Here is a 16,980-nt window from a genome sequence, read left to right as displayed (position 1 = left end):
TCCTGTGGACCACATTTGGCCCGCGGGCCGCGTGTTTGAGACCCCTGCACTAAGGTATGTCTCAATTGTAAATCGAAGAATTAGTTCCTCTGCTACATCATCTATCTTTTTGGAGATATCTGTGACTTCCTGATTCATCAGATTGTCTTGTTTCTTTCTTCCCGAGCCATTACATTATTGCTCAACAATCTCTTTGATCACATCTCTGTTATCCTAGTTTGCTAGAGGCTCACCGTTTCCCAGCCGGTGACAACGTTAAATGACAGTTTGTTCAGATGGATATCAGCAAACAATAATGATCACGATCTGTGGTGAGGAAAAGCACTAAAAGTAGTCCGAAATTCGGGCGAGAGCTCAAGCGTACAAGAAGAAGTTGCAGACCTCACTGCAAGGAGACCAGGGTTCAATTCCACGTGGGTTTTCTCCGGGTACTCCGGTTTCCTCCCACATTCCAAAAACATGCTAGGTTAAGTAGCGACTCCAAATTGTCCATAGGTATGAATGTGAGTGTGAATGGTTGTTTGTCTATATGTGCCCTGTGATTGGCTGGCCACCAGTCCAGGGTGTACCCCGCTTCTCGCCCGAAGACAGCTGGGATAGGCTCCAGCACCTCCGTGACCCTCGTGAGGATAAGTGGTAAAAAATGAATCAATTAATAATTTAAGTTTTGACAGAGGCTGCACGGCGTTCGAGTGGTTAGCGCGCAGGCCTCACAGCTTGGAGACCCGAGTTCAATTCCACCCTTGGCCATCTCTGTGTGGAGTTTGCATGTTCTCCCCGTGCATGCGTGGGTTTTCTGCGGGTACTCCGGTTTCCTCCCACATTCCAAAAACATGCTAGGTTAATTGGCGACTCCAAATTGTCCATAGGTATGAATGTGAGTGTGAATGGTTGTTTGTCTATATGTGCTCTGCGATTGGCTGGCCACCAGTCCAGGGTGTACTCCGCCTCTCACCCGAAGACAGCTGGGATAGGCTCCAGCACCCCCCGCGACCCTCGTGAGGATAAGCGGTAGAAAATGAATGAATGAATGTATTGTAAGCTATACATCATCTTCGATGATCATTGAAGGCACCACTGTTGTGTGCTAAGATGCAAAAGTGAAAAAACTTACGTAAAACTTTCTGTGACCCCACCACAGCGCGATAAATCCACCGACTGGAAGACAAACTGCTGTGCTCTTTAACTTGAACACACACATCTATACCCTTGCCACTTTAAACCAGTTAGATCCCAGGAGACATCTTGCCTTTTGAGAGCCTCTCCGCTTTAACCATGTTAGGACATGGCATCTGTGCAAGATGACGGCACCCTCTTTGTTTAGCAAAAACTTCGACGTTCCATCTGGCCTCAAAACCTGCAGAGAGGTGAACCAAAGGTAATATATTGTCGTAAGTTGTTATTGCAATAACAAGTAACAGGAACAGACAAGGAGTGTGTATTGTGTCGATGCGGTGGGATAAATGCCACAGTAGCCCGACGACCAGGCTAAAGGCCTTAAATTAAGACTAAAATAAAAATAAAAATGCTGCCTTTTTTTCCCACCAGAAGCAGCTAGAGCAACCCAGAGAGAGGCTAACATCATCGCAGCACCCCAGTAGGCACCAATGACATGAAATGCATTGTGAGAATATATTAATAATACATTTTTATTTCATACATTTTATTTGTATAGCGCTTTTCAGAGTACTCAAAGACGCTTTACAGTCGAGAAAAAGAAATAAAAAAAAGAGTGAAAAAGATGAATTAAAATACAGTATCCAAACATTAATTCAGAGCTAAAAACAAGGCTAAAAGCGGGACGGGGCGCAGCATTCAGGTATAAAAAGTTAGACATTAAAACGGATTTAAACAGGTGGGTTTTGAGTTAAAATAAAATAATAAAATAATAAATTAAAATGGGCGGCACGGCGGTCGAGTGGTTAGCGCGCAAACCTCACAGCTAGGAGACCAGGGTTCAATCCCACCCTCGGCCATCTCTGTGTGGAGTTTGCATGTTTTCCCCGTGCATGTGTGGGTTTTCTCCGGGTATTCCGGTTTCCTCCCACATTCCAAAAACATGTTTGTTTAGTTCGCGACTCCAAATTGTCCATAGGTATGAATGTGAGTGTGAATGGTTGTTTGTCTATATGTGCCCTGTGATTGGCTGTACCTCGCCTCTCGCCCGAAGACAGCTGGGATAGGCTCCAGCATTACCCCCCGCGACCCTCGTGAGGAAAAAGCGGTAGAAAATGAATGAATGAATGAATAAATTAAAATAATAAAGCTTGTATTGGTACTTGTTTGTATATTTCTTAGGAGGTACTAGTGTATTAGGGTACATTAAATTCATTTAATAAGTCTATGAAGCATATATTGGGCTCAAACTTTGTGCCGTGAAAAGAGAACATTCTGGAAATTAATCTAATCGAATAATCCCAACAGTGATTATTAGTCCAAGTTAAGCAAGCCGTCTTTGGAGTGGAAAATTTGTTTATGGGCGTCTCAATTGCTCACATAACAATTTTGAAATTCAATGCTGCTTGAAATAGATTTTAACCTATGAACTTTTTTTTTTGACTGAGAGAGAAGGTTAAAGTTGATTTAACATAGTGAGAAATATTTTATGGCCGGATTAATTTTTCAAATAGCTTTCTTTGAATGTATATGTATTATGAAATCAATTTAACATGAAGGCTTCAAATCTAACGATGCATATGACAGTATAAAGAAGATATCCTGATCACTGGAAGGACCTGCTCGCCCTGTATGAAAAAAAAGAATAGGGAAATGAATGAATATTGAATGAGCTTACAGTATCTACTTCATTTCAATCATCTCCACTGACAAAAAACCTACAGGGACACAAATCATCTGGAAGGTTTTTTGGCAAGTTAATTAAGATCTAGTGTGGGCAAGAAACGAGTCAAGCAAACGTGTACAATCCCCAAACCTGCACTTTCTTGCACTCTGTCATTTTTTTAATAGAGGAATGAAAATAATATTACATAATATCATAAACAGCCACCATAAACACGACACTTTTATAAATGACCCCATATTTTTGACCCCAATAGGAAACTCACTTGAGCTCTTTCCGTTGAAAACAAAAAAAAAGTCAGTGATAATAAATACAGATAATAAAGACTGTTTTGCAGTTTTGTGCTTTTGTTTTTTAGGAGTAGTAATCATTTTGGCTTTTATCTGGGGAAATACTGGAGCCTCTAAGGTTGCTCGGACTTCCACAGATAAGAAAAATGCATTTGACTCCACCCCATTTTTCTTCTCAATGCCAACATTTTCTTTCCCATAACCTGCAGTAATTATGCCCTACAGACTTTCATACATTGAGCAGAAAAAAAAAGGTAAACCAGCGAGTCAGGATGTCCCAATAAACAATCGGAAGTGGTATAAATAATAAGCGGTACACATATAGAATTTCCTAAATTGCTACTGTATATATATATATATGTATACCGTATAACAAGGTAGTGGTTGACATCTGGGGAGATGTTGTTTGTGTGCTTGCATGGATTCCTCGGTTCCTGTGGTCTTGCCTCAATATGTCAACTGAGTAAAATAGCTCATATTTGTTTTACAATGAGAACTATGAAAAACAAAATATAATCTGAATAACGCTGTTCAACAGACTGTATCGTTTGATACTTCATTACATGTGAGGAACCCATGTATAAAACTTGGTCGAAATTTTTGCCGACTTTTTCTGTGTTTAGGTACGCCCAGAGACGGCATACGATCAACCAATCAGAGGATGGAAAAAATGTCGATGTCACTGGCCAGTTAGGTCTGAGAGGCGAATCTGAAATCTGAACTAAATCTTAAAAAAAATCATAAAATTTGCTAATAGTGTAGGCTGCACGGCGGTCGGGTGGTTAGCGCATAGATCTCACAGCTATGAGACCAGTTCAATACTACCCTCGGCTATCTCTGTGTGGAGTTAGCATGATCTCCGGGGACTCTGGACTCCTCCCACATTCCAAAAACATGCTAGGTTAATTAACAACTCCAAATTGTCCATAGGTATGAATGTGAGTGTGAATGGTTGTTTGTCTATATGTGCCCTGTGATTGGCTGGCGACCAGTCCCAGGGTGTACCCCGCCTCTGGCCCGAAGACAGCTGGGATAGGCGTGAGGATAAGCGGTAGAAAATGTGAAAATGTGACAAGGGCCAGCACTCCTGATTATGAAGGCCCTGGGTAGATAACATTGATATGGCAACCATGTAGAAATCTGATTGGATTTCTCTGCCTCCAAACACGACAAGGTCACTTAATGTGAATTTCTGTCAAACTTGTCAGATTTCTGACAGGTCTGTGATCTATGGCAATCAAGCTTACCCCCACCAGGTGAGATCCTACATGGTGCTCCAAAGCAAGAGAGATCGACTGTTATTTTGTATTTCTTCCACTGTACCAAATACCAATACTAATTTGTGCAGACGCATGGACACATAAACAGAATTCCTGCCTGCGGGGTATGGGATCAAATACTTACTTCACTGGCTCAAATGCAGTCTCCCCGCCTGATCCTGCAGTCCAGGCGGAAGCTCGGGAGGGGACAGAGCCTTCTCTATAACTCCAAATCAATGGAACAGCCTCCCTCTGCCCATTTTTAAAAAAGCGTCCGGTTGCCCTGGTGAACAGCACCTTGTTGTTGTTTTTTTTAAGGTGCTCTATAAATAAAGTTGATTGATCGAATGAAAATGTTCCCAATTTGCTGAATCGCAACGATTTTTCAGGCCTTTGAGACGACCTCTGATGAACTTAGCAGCTTAATAAAACTATATAAATACAATATATATAATATATAAATACAAAAGTGGTGCACATCATCAAAACTAATAGTATAGTAATATTTGAAACAGTTAAAGCAGTTCAATTATACAGTATAATACAGTATATAGTAGTAGTAGTCCAGTATAATTATTATAATTATATAATCATATTATATTATAATTATATTAATTAATTATATAATTAATACATAAAAATAAATATTTATAATTATATTATTATAATAATAACTATATTATAGTAATTATATTAATTAATTATTATATTGTAATATAATTATAATAATATTATAATTATAATACAGTTTAATGTGTTGATGATTCATATTTCAAACAGTTCAAAGTTCAAAGATAAATTAGTAAGTGGTATTTTTTTTTAACTTTCTACACCAGCCAAAGTTTTCTTGTTCTTAATAACTTCCTCAAAAAAGTGACTTATTTTTCCTCTTTCCTGAAACAGCTTCATTCAACAATTATATCTCACTCTACCCGTTTCAACATATTTTCCCGACTGACAATCAGTGGTAGGGGTAGGGACCACAGGGACTATACACGCACCATGGCAGTTTTAAATTAGTTTCAGCTTTGAAAAGTTCCAGTCACCCCAACAGTCTGTACTAGTAATATTCTTGCAGAAACCTCTAAATTATTCCAAACTTTTCATCCTTCCTGCTGTCGCTGAAAAAAAAAAATCTGAGGAACAAGATGATCTAAACCAAGAATGTGAGTCTTGGTTTAGATTGACTGCACTCTGGTTTTTATTATTACTTTTTAATAAATAGAAAACAAAATGTTGTTTCAATTTCATGAAATGATATTGAAATGAAATGTGGGGTGTTGTTGGGGTACATTTATTAGGTATTGTGTAAAACACTGGCCAAAAAAGGCCTGAATGTCAGAGTTCCCAGATGAAAGCTATTAAAGCTCATCTCAATTTTGCCAGAAAACATATTGACAATGCCCAAGATCTCTGGAGTAAAAGTCCAGAAGAACATCATATCAAGAGTAAAATATAGTGGTGGTAGTGTGATGGTCCGGGCTTGTTTTGCTGCTTCAGGACCTGGACGACTTGCTGTGATAAATGGAACCATGAATTCTGCTGTCTACCAAAAAATTCTGAAGTAGAATGTCCGGCCATCAGTTTGTAACCTCAGGTTGAAACAACAAGAGTAAAATATGGTGGTGGTAGTGTGATGGTCCGGGCTTGTTTTGCTGCTTCAGGACGTGGACGACTTGCTGGAACCATGAACTCTGCTGTCTACCAAAAAGTCCTGAAGTAGAATGTCCGGCCATCAGTTTGTAACCTCAAGTTGAAACAACTTGGTTTCTCCAGCAGGACAATGATCCAAAACACACCAGCCAGTCTTCTTCTGAATGGCTTAAGAAAAACCAAATGAAGACTTTGGAGTGACCTCGTCAAAGTCCTGACCTGAATCATTTTGCGATGCTGTGGCATGACCTTAAAAATGCGCTTCATGCTGGAAAATCCAATGTGGCTGAATTACAACAATTCTGCAAAATTCTTGCAAGTTATCCCAAATGCTTGATTGCAGCTGATTTTGTATTGAGTTGTGTTATCATTGACTAATATTAAAATGAAATTGTTGAACAAAAACAACATTAAAGCTCGTCTCAATTTTGCCAGAAAACATATTGACAATGCCCAAGATATCTGGCGTAAAAAGTACAAAAGAACATCATATCAAGAGTAAAATATGGTGGTGGTAGTTTGATGGTCCAGGCTTGTTTTGCTGCTTCGGGACCTGGACGACTTGCTGTGATAAATGGAACCATGAATTCTGCTGTGTACCAAAAAGTCTGAAGTAGAATGTCCGGTCATCAGTTCGTAACCTCAGGTTGAAACAACTTGGTTTCAGCCAGTCTTCTTCTGAATGGCTTAAGAAAAACCAAATGAAGACTTTGGAGTGACCTCGTCAAAGTCCTGACCTGAATCATTTTTGCGATGCTGTGACATGATCTTAAAAATGCGCTTCATGCTGGAAAATCCAATGTGGCTGAATTACAACAATTCTGCAAAATTCTTGCAAGTTATCCCAAATGCTTGATTGCAGCTGATTTTGTATTGAGTTGTGTTATCATTGACTAATATTGAAATGAAATTGTTGAACAAAAACAACATTAAAGCTTGTCTCAATTTTGCCAGAAAACATATCGACAATGCCCAAGATATCTGTCCTAAAAAATACAAAAGAACATCATATCAAGAGTAAAATATGGTGGTGGTAGTTTGATGGTCCGGGTTTGTTTTGCTGCTTCGGGACCTGGACGACTTGCTGTGATAAATGCAACCATAAATTCTGCTGTGTAACAAAAAGTCTGAAGTAGAATGTCCAGTCATCAGTTTGTAACAACTTGGTTTCAGCCAGTCTTCTTCTGAATGGCTTAAGAAAAACCAAATGAAGACTTTGGAGTGACCTCGTCAAAGTCCTGACCTGAATCATTTTGCGATGCTGTGGCATGACCTTAAAAATGCGCTTCATGTTGGAAAATCCAATGTGGCTGAATTACAACAATTCTGCAAAATTCTTGCAAGTTATCCCAAATGCTTGATTGCAGCTGATTTTGTATTGAGTTGTGTTATCATTGACTAATATTGAAATGAAATTGTTGAACAAAAACAACATTAAAGCTTGTCTCAATTTTGCCAGAAAACATATCGACAATGCCCAAGATATCTGTCCTAAAAAATACAAAAGAACATCATATCAAGAGTAAAATATGGTGGTGGTAGTTTGATGGTCCGGGCTTGTTTTGCTGCTTCGGGACCTGGACGACTTGCTGTGATAAATGCAACCATAAATTCTGCTGTGTACCAAAAAGTTTGAAGTAGAATGTCCGGTCATCAGTTCGTAACCTCAGGTTGAAACAACTTGGTTTCAGCCAGTCTTCTTCTGAATGGCTTAAGAAAAACCAAATGAAGACTTTGGAGTGACCTCGTCAAAGTCCTGACCTGAATCATTTTTGCGATGCTGTGACATGATCTTAAAAATGCGCTTCATGCTGGAAAATCCAATGTGGCTGAATTACAACAATTCTGCAAAATTCTTGCAAGTTATCCCAAATGCTTGATTGCAGCTGATTTTGTATTGAGTTGTGTTATCATTGACTAATATTGAAATGAAATTGTTGAACAAAAACAACATTAAAGCTCGTCTCAATTTTGCCAGAAAACATATTGACAATGCCCAAGATATCTGGCGTAAAAAGTACAAAAGAACATCATATCAAGAGTAAAATATGGTGGTGGTAGTTTGATGGTCCAGGCTTGTTTTGCTGCTTCGGGACCTGGACGACTTGCTGTGATAAATGGAACCATGAATTCTGCTGTGTACCAAAAAGTCTGAAGTAGAATGTCCGGTCATCAGTTCGTAACCTCAGGTTGAAACAACTTGGTTTCAGCCAGTCTTCTTCTGAATGGCTTAAGAAAAACCAAATGAAGACTTTGGAGTGACCTCGTCAAAGTCCTGACCTGAATCATTTTGCGATGCTGTGGCATGACCTTAAAAATGCGCTTCATGCTGGAAAATCCAATGTGGCTGAATTACAACAATTCTGCAAAATTCTTGCAAGTTATCCCAAATGCTTAATTACAGCTGATTTTGTGTTCAGTTGTGTTGTCATTGACTAATATTGAAATGAAATTGTTGAACAAAAACAACATTAAAGCTTGTCTCAATTTTGCCAGAAAACATATCGACAATGCCCAAGATATCTGGTCTAAAAAATACAAAAGAACATCATATCAAGAGTAAAATATGGTGGTGGTAGTTTGATGGTCCGGGTTTGTTTTGCTGCTTCGGGACCTGGACGACTTGCTGTGATAAATGCAACCATAAATTCTGCTGCGTAACAAAAAGTTTGAAGTAGAATGTCCAGTCATCAGTTTGTAACAACTTGGTTTCAGCCAGTCTTCTTCTGAATGGCTTAAGAAAAACCAAATGAAGACTTTGGAGTGACCTCGTCAAAGTCCTGACCTGAATCATTTTGCGATGCTGTGGCATGACCTTAAAAATGCGCTTCATGCTGGAAAATCCAATGTGGCTGAATTACAACAATTCTGCAAAATTCTTGCAAGTTATCCCAAATGCAGCTGATTTTGTGTTCAATTGTGTTGTCATTGACTAATATTGAAATGTTTGATGATCTGCAACATTTAAGTGTGACAAAAAAATAGGAAATCAGGAAGACGGCGGAACACTTTTTCACATATTCATCCTTTTTAACTTAATGTCACATTTCTGGTTGTAATGATTGGCATTTTTTTAATTTAGATGCTCATCCCTTCATAGATAAAATCTGTTTTTTGAGTCAGGGTTGATCTGTTTTTCATCGAGCCGCATGACAGGTTTTTCACTATTTATAATTGGTGTGGATTTTGGATCATTAACTATCCCCATTTTGTGCTCAGTACTATAGTTCTCTGTCAAATATGATCCAAGAGGCTGATTAATTATTTTCAAAAGGTATTACTTCCATTCCAAATATTTGAAATAAAAACACTCGTTCAGATCCATTCACCTTGAAACGAGCAAAATTCATCTCTGAGATGACGGATTCTGCTTAAATAATCATGATTCCTTTCAGATTGGACACTTCATGTCACCATCTAAATAGGCCAATTTAGCAAGAAAACTGTTCCTAGATCAGGGACCTTCAAGTGATGGGTCGCAACCCCGATCTGTTTTCAAAATGGGTTGCAATTCTGTGACGTTTGTGAACAAATGACAAAAAAGATAGAGCCTATCCCAGGCTGGCTTTGTGTGAAAGGCCGACTACAGCCTGGCCTGAATGGCAGTCAATCACAGGGCCAAATTTTGAAGCAGACAACCATTGAGTGGGAACTGAAACCACACTGGCTGCATGAAAGGCAGCCATGGAATCTCCACACAGAGGAGGAAACGAGTAACATGATGTCAGAGAAGGCCTTCAAAATTACTTTTTATTGCTGTTTTATATGAATAATTTAATATATTGTCAGTGTACTAAAGTCGCTAAACTTTGCCTTTCAACCTCATATAGTGGGTCTCTGATGGCAAAGTTGCATAACCTTATTGTTTGTGTGCCAGTAAAAGCCAGGCTTCTGCAGATGACTGAATCTATTGAGTGGCTGCTCTTTATTCAGTCTGTCCGTGTTTTTGCTCGAGTATTAGCTTGCCTTGGTCAGAGGCTGGTCTATTGTCTGCTGGTTCTACCCATCCTTGCATGATATGAATGAAGATTAGCACGGGTTGTCTGAATAAACCACCCAGAGTGTGATGTTAATGTGTAGCAGCAGGAAATTATGTGAATGTCACTGCATGTATCAGTGCATCAACAAAATAAATGAGAACCATAATTTGAATACGGAGTTTTTTTTTTTTTTGTACCAGCATATTGTATCTATTTAAAATATATAGTAATGAAACTGCGAAAAATGTATTAAACTCTCCATGAATCAATTTAATTGAGAAATATATAATATAATTATGGGCGGCACGGCGGACTAGTGGTTAGCGCGCAGATCTCACAGCTTAGAGACCAGGGTTCAATTCCACCCTCGGCCATATCTCTGTGTGGAGTTTGCATGTTCTCCCCGTGCATGCGTGGGTTTTCTCCGGGTACTCCGGTTTCCTCCCACATTCCAAATTGTCCATATTGGTATGAATGTGAGTGTGAATGGTTGTTTGTCTATATGTGCCCTGTGATTGGCTGGCGACCAGTCCAGGGTGTACCCCGCCTCTCGCCCAAAGAATAGGCTCCATCACCCCCTGTGAGCCCTTGTGAATGAATGAATGAATGAATGAATAATATAATTATACCGAAACAACCAGTCCAGGGTGTAGGCTCCACCCTACTGAGGACAAGCGGTTCAGATTTCTTTTGTGACCAATTCCACTGCCTTTTTAAACGATTTAATGACTTTTACATCTCTTTTTTTTAGTCTTGCTTATAAGATACATAAAGACTGATTAATGTCAACAGTGCACCGGACAAAAGCGATTCTAAATTTCTGCACGTTTGGTATATTGTGGGAAGTGGGACATTTGCACGTTCAGCAGATATAACTGACCTGCTGTAAGACTGAACAATGAGGGTCAACGTTACTGTCTCATTTTAAAAGCACCGCAGAGCAGTTGCTGCGAAATAATGCGGATATACTGACACTTGCTTATAATTAAGGTCACGGTAGTAAATCACTGTTTAATCTGCACAATTCATTAGAGGTATCCCTTAATTGTTGAAAACTCCATCTCATGTTGAAATGTTGCCGTTTTCATCACCTGAGGGTGTGTTTGCTTCAGCACACCACTTCCCCCGTACCCTTGACTCTAATTAAGACCAGATATGTGGGATTTTGCTGAGGTCAGGAACAGGGGTTTAATTTAAAAACCATTAAGACAACCACATATAATAAATACCTGCATTGCATCCCCGGCAGATAGAATTCTAATTAAGTCTTATCTTTGTGTGATTTCTCTGGCACAAAACAACATCGTAATTCAACAATAACAGCCTTTTTAGAAAAAAAAAAAAAAAAACAAAGCAATGATTTGATCGACTCATTTGTTATAAGTACTGACCTATGAAACAGTCATTCATTTATTTGTTTTCTATGCTGATTAATCCTTACTCTGCGGCTATGCTGGAGTTTATCCGTGCTGACTTTCGGCCTCAGGCGGGGTATACTCTGGACTGATCGGCAGTCAATCGCAGGGCACACATAAACAAACAACCATTCACAAAAATGGCCTTGGATAAGCTAGGAAGCCATGGAGCTTTGTTTGCTATGCGTTGGTGAAGACGCTGACCTACACTGACTGTATGTTTACAACAACTTTTGTAATTTTTTTGGGTATTTTTGTCAATGGGATTAGGTGAAGAGTAAAGCTATGTACACAGTATTTCATTGATATTTTCCACTTCATACTGTCACGGTACGGCATGTCTGTGTTGCGGTGCGACCCCAGGATGCAGAGAGCAGGACCAATAGCAGGTAAATAATATTTATTTTAGCTATAATAGCAGCAGCAGAAAAAGGCAACTCAGGTAGCAGAAGGACAAACTAACAATAATCCCCCAAAGGGGGACACACACCTGAACTAAATAGACACTCAAATTGGGGACAGGTGTGGGTGACTAAGACAACGGAGGCAGACAAGGCAAAACAGGAAGTCAGACAAAATAAGGAAACCAAAACTCAGACCGGAAACTCAAACCCAAACTGTCACGTGCAAACCCATACAGGGCGTGACACATACCTCCAAACTAGTTATTTTGGGTTTATTGGTTTCAGACCCACCCTGGTAAGTTAATTCAATAAATTGAATATTTTCATAGTTATTGTAGAAAACCTATTTCTTACTTTCAAAATATGGGTTTCAGAGTGGGGGGGAAAAGGACAAAGTAAGAAGCCAAAAACGTACCACTTCCACACAGACTGGGAGAACTTTTATTTCTTACTTTATTACTTTCAAAATATGGGTTTTAGACATAAAACTCCTATTATTCTTTGTTCGGACCACATTGCGCAACTCTTGTGCAAAGACTACGGCATCACTTCAGGGACATTTTAAACTACCGAGCTAAATAGTTAGCCTCCAGTTGGTTTATTCGAAACTTAAGAAAGAGTTTCAAACAGAGTGGGGGGGAAAAGGACAAAGTAAGAAGCCAAAAACGTACCACTTCCACACAGACTGGGAGAACTTTTATTTCTTACTTTATTACTTTCAAAATATGGGTTTTAGACATAAAACTATTATTCTTTGTTCAGACCACATTGCGGAACTCTTTTGCAAAGACTACGGCATCACTTCAGGGACATTTTAAAGTACCGAGCTAAATAGTTAGCCTCCAGTTGGTGTATTCGAAACTTAAGAAAGAGTTTCAAACAGAGTGGGGGGGAAAAAGGACAAAGTAAGAAGCCAAAAACGTACCACTTCCACACAGACTGGGAGAACTTTTTTGCACTAAGGTAATGTCATGTAAGCTAATGTCTCATCAGTCTAATATTACTGACGCCTAGTGATCTGTCTTTCAATATTTTTGATGAATAATAGGTCAACCACAAAACTGATCATTTAGGAACGATGGTACTGGCAAAACAAATACAGTTATTAATTTCTCGAGTGGAAACTACTAATTGTGAGTGTCGGTAACACAGTAGCCACATATATATTATATTTTAGTCGTAGTGTACATTTAACGGGTTAAAGAATCAAGTGATGAGATGACACCAAACACGTTTTGTCAAGTCAGTTGTATGACAGGACAGAATGATGAACACATGTAAAGAAAATTAGAGCTCAGAATTAAAGTCCATCACTACTTTCATACTTTGACACGAGAACTATACCGTGCCTCGTTTAATCAAGACAGCCAAATAAAGGATCTTTCCCCCCCCAACCCTCCAAAGCTGTCATCGTAATTCTGATTGGTGCTTTAACATGCAAAGCAAAGTGCCACTTTCATCCCGAGTGGCAAGCATCCCCCGAATGCATGCAGATGTGGAAAGGAGAAATGAGTAAACAAAGTCAATGTTGTTCAGACAAGTTCCGCCTCACATGCTTTCTTACACTTTCATTACGCCTGAAACAAAAAAAAACAAAAGACGTGAACAGTGTGGAATATATTACTCTTTTTTTTCCATACAAATGCTAAGTTTGCGGAAAAGAGCAGCGCACAAACACACAACCTGCAGCATGAACATAATTACAACAGTGGTCTTAATGTGTATGATCTATAAAGTTTCATCATTAGTGTCTTCAACCTTCAGGGTGTGTATTTGCTCCGTTTTCAACTCTTTAATTTTTCTATGTGAATATTAACATACTGCATAAATAAACAATTTGCAATGAAATTGCTGGTGATGGTGTCTTCCTTTAATATTTCTAATGTAATAGGATTAATTCATGCGTGATATGCCCAGTTTATAAGAATTTTTATTCTTATACAGATGTTTGTGCCACATAGAAATATGCAGCTTTCAAAATTGTATTGTTTATTGAATTGGTACTTTTATTTGAAGGTTGAAAAACACAACACAGGTAAAAGGAGTGTAATATTGCGTGAAATTGGGATGGGTATCCATATGCTGATTTCAATGAGTGTGTCACAAGAAGCTGAGAGCAATTACCTCTCAGGTTTGAGAACTTAATGAATCAGTGTAGTACAAATGTTTTTGGGTTTGATTTGCACCAATTTACTATTATCGAAATGTGATTTGGTGATTTGGGAGTGAAGGGGCTGACATAGAAAATAACTCGTGAGAGTCATCAGTATCATTTAGAATCAAAGTCATCCATATAAAGTATTTCTGACAAATAAATAATATTGTTGTTTGTTTGGACTTCCACTTTTGCAACCAATAACATTCATTTGTTCCGATGGAGCAATTCACTTTGAAATCGAACCTTATTGTGACCCACCTTTAGAGGTGAAGATCATTCCTATAGATTCAAACTCCATGAAGGGATAATTTCTCTAATGAAAACAACAGTTCCTGATAAATTATTGCCGACCGGTCTAGGATGTACCCCGCCGCTTGCCAGAAGTCAGCTGGGGTCACCACTAAAGAACAAGCGGTAGAATATGAATGAATGCATCATCAGATTGAAGTCAGGGATTTGGGAAACCCATTCCAGAACTTCGATATATATCTTGCTTTTTCTCAGTTTTAAACATGTTTGGGATCACGTTTCAACTGTCAAGCTTTGAAGGAAGTCTTCATCCTCCATGATTCCATCCATATTGTGCAGTTCGCCGGTATCACTGACAGCACAAAAACAGAGTATGATGCTTGACAGTTGCGACAATGTTTGTATGTTTGAAAGCCTCACAGTGACTCCTCCAAACATATTTCTTGTCAGAGTGGCCAAATAGTAGTTATGGGTTCTTTGCAACAAAACAGGCTCTTTGAAAAAGAACAATACATGTTTTTTGTCATCTTTTTTTTCTGTTAAAGCCTTGAAAATGTAGAAATAACACACACAGACTGGGCCTTTTTGTCTAATAGCGTCTTTGTTTCGGTGTTTCATCATTTTTTGTTGTTGCAATCTGTTATATGTTTAGCATATAAATGAAGCCATATAAACAAGCATTTGATATACAGAGTGATGGAATAGTTTGATTATTTTCATATTGTAGATACAACATAGAAAACCTATTTATGACCATCTCAAGACAGCTGTTAACAGTATTAGAGCCCTCAAGACATGATATAGCACCCCTATAGTCATCTTTACACTCGTATTATCCAATATAGTAAACATAGTCATAGAAAACAAGACATAGATGTCAGAATTTAGTTCCTTTTTTTCTTACTTATGGGACTTCTACTGTTATTAAAACAGTGCATCCATCTCCTATGACTCCTATGACTAACACAGTGTGCCCTGTAGATGTTTTAGGAATAGCATTTTATTAAAAAAATATTTTTTCTTTAAAAATTCATCCAGCGACCCGAATTGTACCCCCGAGCGGACTGTTGTTGGCCTGTGGGCCACATGTTTGACAATAGTTCAGATGAGTACATTACACATGCATCCTATAAATCGGCTTGCCGAAAAAAAGGCTAACCGTTCATTAGTGTTGTGCGATACCGCTTAGATTTGGTATCGATCTGATACCAAGTAAATGCCGGGCCATAATCGCTTATACCGATTAAGGTGGCTGCATCATCAATCCGAATCAATCGAAATCTGAATTAATTTTTATGGTGATGATACATTGATATGGATCAACATTGATACAAACGTTGGGATCGATATTTGGATTGATTTGCCCACTATTAGTGTTTTGCACATGGTAGAACTAATTGTGCGGGACATCGAGCTAGCTTACCTGACATGCAAACATAGTCAGTCACGTGACTATATTACATATATATTACATATATTATACACATATTATATTATATACACATATATATTACATATATATATATTATATATACTACACTGATATTACACAAACATAATGATGAGCCAAAGGCACGCTACACACAGAAATCAACAAAGAAACCAAACAAACATGGCGCTCACTAGAACAACAGTTAGCCATAGTTAGCTTAGATACCGATATTAGCACCGATGAACAAGGGAGCCTAACTTCGTGAAAAGCGTGCCCAAACAACTCCACAGCTCCCACAATAGAGCCAAAAAGTCACCTCTATACATTCACGCACAGCATCAACATTGTGAAATAGTGTATTAGGCTCAAGAAGGCTCAGAGATGTATATGAATTGTTCCACCGGAAACGGCCCGCACTGTGGTGCGTTTAATGACGTCTGAACACAGTAGGACATATGACACTCAAAGCTGAACATTATCAATGTAAATTATGGGCTTTCTAACACTGTATAAATGAAAACTGCTGATTTGTGATTTAACAGATAAAGTCAAACACAAAGCAAGTTTTATCAGATTTAAAGTGGGTTAAGAATCATTTATATATGTTGAAAAAAAATGCCCGGACCTTTATGGTCCTTCTGCTGTGCTCCTACCCGGTGATGAAATACGGGAGAGAGGGAGAACATGGATGTTGGGGGTGCTGAGGGAGAGTGTGACGGGGTAGGTTAACTCCAAAAGATACACTACGGAGCAGAGTGGATGGAGTATTGGCAGCTTTACGGTGCCACGCTATTCGGATAGCCAAAGCACAAGGAGACTTTGCATCTTTGTGAAAGCATCCATTTCACGGAGGCAACACTCTGAAGCGGTGGGAGGCGGGGAACGCTGCCTTTTTTTCCCTTTTCCTCCGACCTCAGAAGTCATTTTCTTGGAGCAGACTGGCTCTCCTCCTTCTCTCTCGTCCTTTTTTTTGCGGACACACACAGACCGGCAAGGTGTTTCATAACCAAGCTGTTTACTAGCGAAGAGCTCCAATTCCGACGAGAGGAATAAAACGGACGTTTCAAGTTTTCCTGGAAGTTGCGCTTCGACCGAAAAACATGGGAATTTGTGGGTTTTGGACGGTGTCTGGGAAATGCCTCGTCGTCCTCGGACTTAAATTGTTATTCCTTGTACCTGCAGGAGTTCCGGCCAGAAGCGGTGATTCCGTATTAAAGGACAACATCACCGTGAGACAAGGAGACAGCGCCGTCTTAAAGTAAGTCCAGACGTTACTGTCACATCGACTATCATCATCTCACGCATGGTGGACGTCCCCCCCCCCCCCCCCTTCACCACCA

General features: G+C 39.1%; 1 protein-coding gene across 2 annotated transcripts in view; it reads left to right on the top strand.

Annotated features, from left to right (window-relative positions):
* The window catches only part of opcml (opioid binding protein/cell adhesion molecule-like), a 169,461-nt gene that overhangs the window by 57,925 nt on the left and 94,556 nt on the right, over nucleotides 1-16,980 (top strand). The window contains exon 2 of one of the 2 annotated variants that reach the window (XM_058087476.2): nucleotides 16,823-16,898. In XM_058087476.2, coding sequence (XP_057943459.2) covers nucleotides 16,823-16,898 — 76 coding nt within the window. Of the gene's footprint in view, nucleotides 1-16,322; nucleotides 16,899-16,980 lie in introns of those variants that run through there. The other variant, XM_058087475.2, reaches the window with a different exon arrangement.

This window comes from Doryrhamphus excisus, linkage group LG21 (assembly GCF_037039965.1).
Source record: "Doryrhamphus excisus strain RoL-2023G ecotype Guam linkage group LG21, RoL_Dexc_Guam_v1.1, whole genome shotgun sequence".
Lineage (NCBI taxonomy): Eukaryota > Metazoa > Chordata > Actinopteri > Syngnathiformes > Syngnathidae > Doryrhamphus > Doryrhamphus excisus.
This window is presented reverse-complemented; position numbering and strand designations above follow the sequence as displayed.